Source organism: Orycteropus afer, unplaced genomic scaffold (assembly GCF_000298275.1).
Source record: "Orycteropus afer afer isolate SDZICR_OR568_19922 unplaced genomic scaffold, OryAfe1.0 scaffold00052, whole genome shotgun sequence".
Lineage (NCBI taxonomy): Eukaryota > Metazoa > Chordata > Mammalia > Tubulidentata > Orycteropodidae > Orycteropus > Orycteropus afer.
In genome coordinates this window covers 2,236,711-2,243,129 of record NW_006921639.1, presented here as the reverse complement: position 1 = coordinate 2,243,129, position 6,419 = coordinate 2,236,711, and the positions used below count along the sequence as shown (strand labels likewise).

The following is a 6,419-nucleotide window of genomic DNA, read 5'->3' as shown; positions in this document are numbered from 1 at the left end:
TCACCCAAATCACAATTAAAGAAAAAAAAAAAAATGGATGACAGAAGAGACTCTGAAACTTGCCCTTGAGCAGAGAGTAGCTAAACCAAATGGAAGAAATGACAAGATAAAAGACCTTAACACAAGATTTCAAAAAGCAGCTCGAGCAGACAAAGGCAATTACTAGAATGAAATGTGCAAAAATTTGGAGTTAGAAAACCAAAACGGAGGAGCATGCTTGGAATTTCTAAAGCTGAAAGAATTGAAGAAAAAATTTAAGCTTCAAGTTGCAGTTTTGAAAGATTCTATGAGGAAAATATTGAATGATGCAGGAAACATCCAAAGAAGATGGAAGGAATACATAGAGTCATTGTACCAAAAAGAACTTGTAGATCTTCATCCATTTCAGGAGCTGCCATAGGATCAAGAACCAATGGTACTGAAGGAAGAAGTTGAAGCTACACTGAAGGACTTGGTGAAGAGCAAGGCTCCAGGAATTGACAGAATACTCACTGAGATGTTTCAACACACAGATGCCCCACTGGAGGCACTCGGTTATGCCAAGAGATTTGGAAAACGGCTACCTGACCAACTGATTGGAAGAGATCCATATTTGTACCCCTTCCAAAGAAAGGTGATCCCGAAGAATGTGGAAATTATCAAACAATATCATTAATATTGCATGTAAGATCTTACTGAACATAATTAAAAAAATGGTTGTAGTGGTATATTGACAGAGAACTTCCAGAGGTGCAAGCTGGATTCAGAAGAGGATGTGGAACAAGGGATATCAGAGCTACTGTCAGGTGGATCAGGAAATACCAGAAAGATGTTTACTTTCATTTTATTGACTATGCAAAGGCATTTGATTGTGTAGATCATAAAAAATTGTGGATGACATTGAGAAAAATGGGAATTCCAGAACACTTGATTATACTCATGAGGAACCTGTACATTGACCAGGAGGCTGTCGTTTGAACAGAACAAGGGGACACTGCATGGTTTGAAATAAAGAAGGGAGTGTGTCAGGGTTGTATCCTTTCTCCATACTTACTCCATCTGTATGCCAAGCAAATAATCCAAGAAGCTGGACTATACGAAGGAGAACATGGCATTAGGTTTGAAGGAAGAATCATTAACAACCTGCGATACGCTGATGACACAACTTTGCTTGCTGAAAGTGAGGATGACTTGAGGCACTTACTGATGAAGATTGAAGAATACAGTCTGCAGTATGGATTACATCTCAATATAAAGAAAATAAAAATCCTCACAACTGGACTTATAAGCAGCATCACGATAAATGGAGAAAAGATTGAGGTTGTCAAAGACTTCACATTGCTTGGTTCTACAATCGATGCCAATGGAAGCAGCAGTCAGGACATTAGATGATGTATAGCACTGGGCAAGTTGGCTGCAAGGGGCCTCTTTCAAGTGCTGAGGAGCAAGGATGTCTCCTTGAGGACTAAGGTGTGCCTGACATAAGCCATGATGTTTTCAGTCACCTCATATGCATGTGAGAGCTGGACAATGAATAAGGAAGTCCAAAGAAGAATTGATGCTTTTGAGTTGTGGTGTTGGAAAAGAATGTTGAAAGTACTGTGGACTGCTTAAAGAACTACCAGATCTGTCCTGAAGGAAGTGCAGCTGGAATGCTCCTTGGAAGTGAGAATGACCAGACTTCGTCTTACCTACTTTGGTCATGTTGTCAGAAGAGACCATTCCCTGGAGAAGGATGTCATGGTTGGTAAGGTGGAGCGTTGACAAAAGAGGGGAAGTCCCTCAATGAAATACATTGATACAGTGGCTGTGGCGATGAGGGTCAAGCATAACAAGGATCATGGAGCTGGCATGGGACTGGGAGGTGTTTCGTTCTGCTGTGCATAAGGTCACTATGAGTGGGACATGACTTGACTGCACCTAACAACAACAACAACAACAACAACAGCAACCCCGCAAAGGTACCAGGTACCTTATTTACATTACTAACAAGCTCTCCAGTCCCATTGGTGGGCCACAAGTGCCTTACATTTGCATAGCCAAACCCATTCATTTGGTAGGAGTCCCAAAACAAGTTACTGCACCACATAGAGTCAGGCCCGGGTCAAAATGGGAACATGGTTTTTTGTTTCAAATATGGTCTATTCAAGGTAAAAATTCTCTCTCTTCTGCCACCAACATGCCCCCTGCACCAGCTCAACCCAGCACCCCAATGGCAAGTGGTGAAGGAGAGTATCATGGCTGTGGAGTTGGATCCCTGCTTCTTTATTCTTACTCCAAGCAGTATCTAACTGAATATCAATTTCTTCACTTGAACCACAGTAATGAACATCTCTGTGGGTGTCTTTTGAAGTGCTTTGCAAGGAGCAGTGCTCAGCTAGTGGCAGGAGGCATAGTGTGGGTGACAGAGCCCATACTTGTCTTGCTGATATTTTCTCTTGGGTCTATTGGGTTGTACCCCATCTTGTCTCTTCTCCCCACTTCTCAGATGGAAAATGTGTGACTGTAGTGCCCTCTTTTACCCTCAGCATTCCAGTACTCTTCATTCTTGCATTTCTTCCCCAGGCAAAAGCAGACAAGACATCAGTTTTATCTTCAGCTCCGGAGAGACATACTGGAGGAGAAGCTGTACTGCAATGATGAGACACTGCTGCGGCTGGGGGTCCTGGCCTTGCAGGCCGAGTTTGGCCATTATCCACAGGAGGTAGGGCAGAAAGAAGGGATCTGGGGGCTCACTAGAGAAGCAGTTATAGGGAAACTGTTAGTAATGTGTAAACTCTGCCTTTGAGAAGTGCTGTTGGCATCTACCACTGAAATTAGAGTAAACACTGTTCATTCAACAAGCATTCATCGAATGTTCTTTGCTAGGCTCTGGGAAATATGAAAATGAACAAGCAAGGTTATACATTTTAATGTTATTTTTGTTAGATGCTGTCAAGTTGGCTCTGACTCATAGTGACCCTATGTACAACAGAACGAAACACTGCCTCATCCTGTTGTTGCAGCCACTGTGTCAATCCATCTTATTGAGGGCCTTCCTCTTTTTCATTGATCCCTCACTTTACCCAGCATGATATCTCCAAGGAATGGTCCCTCTGACAATATGACCAAAGTAGGTGAGATGAAATTTGGCCATTCTTGCTTTCAAGGAGCATTCCTAACTAACTATTAACGTAGTTTTAGTCTAATAAATCCCTCATAAAAACAGTAAGTGCCATTTAGTGTGTTTCTATCATTATCATTATCATAGTCATCATTATCATCAATAGGAATAGCCAGCCTTCATTGAAAGATAACTATGTACCTGCCACTGACATTTTCAATAGTATTAACTTGCTTAATCTTCACAGTTACATTGCAAAGTTGATATTATTACTCACATTTTCTAGAAAAGTGATCTGAGGCTCTGTGGATAGTAAATGGTAAGGTCTAAATTTGAGCCCATGTCTGCCTGACCCAGGGGCCCTTACTGAATCTGTTAGAGGGCACTGTCTCTCCAGTAACAGTTCCAATTTTCTTGACCAAGCCCTTGCCAACCACATGTAAATTACATTTGATTTAATTTGCCTATGGTGGTCCTGTATAACAGTCTTCAGGGAGTTACCTGAGGCAACTGGTTATTTAATCTGCAGATGTCTGAAAGCTGGGAGGGATGATGCCAAATATGTTGTTTACCTAACTATGGTTCAAAATAGGGATGCCAGACAGGAAGGAGAGACCAACCAGATGAGCTGTTACAGAGAAATGTGCAACTTTGTTCTTGGGTTCATGAAGCCTGCTAATCATGTTCAATGAGGTGGAAGAAGCTTGGCAATAGAATTCCATAGATACTAAGCACTGTGACCCACTGATGTGACATGTCATCCAAATGTGAGTCCATCTCTGGATGCATCAGTAGGAACAGAGAGGGAAGAGAAAGGGTGATGAAGTTTCCATTGATCTCTTCTTTGGTTCCCTCCTAGCTGATGCACTAGGTTTTATCTTGGAACTCACCACCATCATGTGACAAAAGCTGGTGTCACTGGCAAATATTAGCCTGGAGAAGAGATGTTTTAGAAGGAACAGGAGAGCTGACTGAAGGCAGAAATAAACTGCTCAAAAGAAATCATTAAAAAGGTTTAATGACCCTTAAAACCAGTTGGTATGGAGTCAATTCAGACTCATGATGGTCCTATGTGTTGCAGAGTAGATCTGTGCTCCACAGGGTTTTCAATATCTGGTGTTTGGCAAGTAGTAGATTTTTGTCCAAAGCATCTCTAGGTGAATTCAAACTTCCCAAATTTTGGTTAGCAGCCAAGCACTTAACTGTTTGCACTATCCAGGGACTCTACACACCACTCCCCGACCCTAAACCAAAAACCCCTTGCTGTTGAGTCAATTCAGATTTGTAGCAACCCTTTAGGACAAAGTAGAACTGCCTCATAGGATTTCCAAAGCTATAAATCTTTACAGAAGCAGATTGCCACATCTTTCTCCTGTGGAACCTCCTGCTCCTCACCTTAGAAGTCTTCAAAAAGATCTTGTCAGCCTTGAGATCCCATAAAACATCCCTTGAATGTCTTCCCAGTTATTTCTGCACAGCCATCCCAATCTTACCCTTCAAGGTCAGACCAATCCACAACTTTCCTGTCTGCCCACGAGGGGAAAGAAACCTTCCCTCCACGATCAAGACCCTTTTGGTGATTGGTCAACACTCTCAAGGGCAAGTGATGGAAAATTAAACAAAGGTTTGTTTGAATAAATCTGTTGCCATCAAATCGATTCCAACTCATAGTGACCCATTGGACAGAGGGTTTTCTAGGCTGTAATTTTGTGATTACCAAGCCCTGGTGGCACAGTGGTTAAGCTCTTGGCTGCTAACTGAAAGGTGGTGATTTGAACACCCAGCTGTTCTGCAGAAGAGAATGTGGCAGTCTGCTTCTGTAAAGAGTTTTTCTTTTCCCCCTGAGGAAGGGGATTTTTTTTTGTGTGTGTGTGTGATTTGGGTGAAAGTTTACAGAGAAAATTCACTTTCCATACAGCAGTTCACATACACTTTGTCTCATGACATTGACTAAAATTTACCACAATGCAACTTCCTCCCAATAGTTCCCTCTTCCCTGTGTCCGTCCCTCCATGCACTCCTGCCCCCTGAGCTGTCTCCCTGTGCATAAGCAGCCCTTCTTTCTCCCATGATTGTTATCTCCGAGGAGTGTGTCTACCTCAGGCAAATGTTCAACTCATATGCCTGTCTTTCGTTTGGCTGGAAGCCACAGGTGTGGGTTCAATTCCAGACCTGAAGCACAGCGAGAGGCCATAGTCTCAAGGGTTCCACCAGGCTCTATCAGACCAGTAAACCTGGTCCCTCCACATGCCCTTTTATTTTTCCAAATGATTTTGGTTTTGTTCCACATTGTTCTCCCTTTCTATCAAGAATCTCCTACATAGATCCCCCTCCAAGTGGTTGACATTGGTAGGTGGGCACCATCTAGTTCTTCTGGTCTCATAGTTGTATAGACTGCGGACCTCATGGTGTGCCAGTTGCTAGGACTAATTGTTTCCATGAATCTTTGATTTTCTTATTCTTCCTTGCTCTGGATGAGGAGAGACCCATTGTTGCATCTAGATGGCTGCTTGCAAGCTTTTAAGATCCCAGTTGCTACTCACCACAGTAGGAGGTGGAACAATGTTTTGTGTGGTATGTTATGCCAATTGAGCTTGATGTCCCCTGTGACTATGGTCCCGAGCCCACAGGTTCAACTACTCACTCCCTCTGGGTAGCTGGCTGTGACCAAGAAGTGTCTACAACCTTGTCCCTTGTCAGCTCTACTATACACCTGCAAATTCTTACAGAACATACAAATACACTTGTAGAAACATTGTCTGTCAACCCTATACATGGTCTTGGGTACACTCCCTGCTGCAAAGACATACCTAAATAATTCAGCCTGTCCACCCATCTATCTACCCATATACCCATGCTTGCCTTCAGTGACAAAACAGTACTGTATGTGCTAAAGGGTTCATCTTTGTTGTCTGTGCCTCCCATGTACCTCTTTATGTCTTCCTCTTTCTCAATGCCACCATGCTGATCACTCACATTTTGTACATTGCCCTTCTCTTCACCCAAATCACTACTTATCTCTATCTATCTAACAGTGTTCCCTCTCCTCCCCTCCCACCCCTGGTAACCAACAAAGAAAATTTCCTTCCATATATAAATGTTTCCTTGACTCTTATAATAATGGACTAATACAAGATTTGTCCTTCTGTGATTGACTTATTTCCCTCAGCATAATGTCCTCCAAGTTCATCCATGTTATGCAGTGTTTTGCAGAGTCTACTTTACAGAGTTGCATAGTATTCCATTGCATGTATGTACCATAGTTTGGTTATCCATTCCTCAGTTGATGGACACCTAGGTTGTTTCCATCTTTTGGCTATTGTAAATAGTGCTGCGA

General features: G+C 42.5%; 1 protein-coding gene across 1 annotated transcript in view; it reads left to right on the top strand.

The window, feature by feature from the left end:
* Positions 1–6,419, top strand: part of FRMPD2 (FERM and PDZ domain containing 2) — a 221,629-nt gene that overhangs the window by 57,908 nt on the left and 157,302 nt on the right. Inside the window, exon 12 of the mRNA XM_007938683.2 lies at positions 2,545–2,683. Coding sequence (XP_007936874.2) covers positions 2,545–2,683 — 139 coding nt within the window. The remainder of the gene's footprint in view (positions 1–2,544; positions 2,684–6,419) is intronic.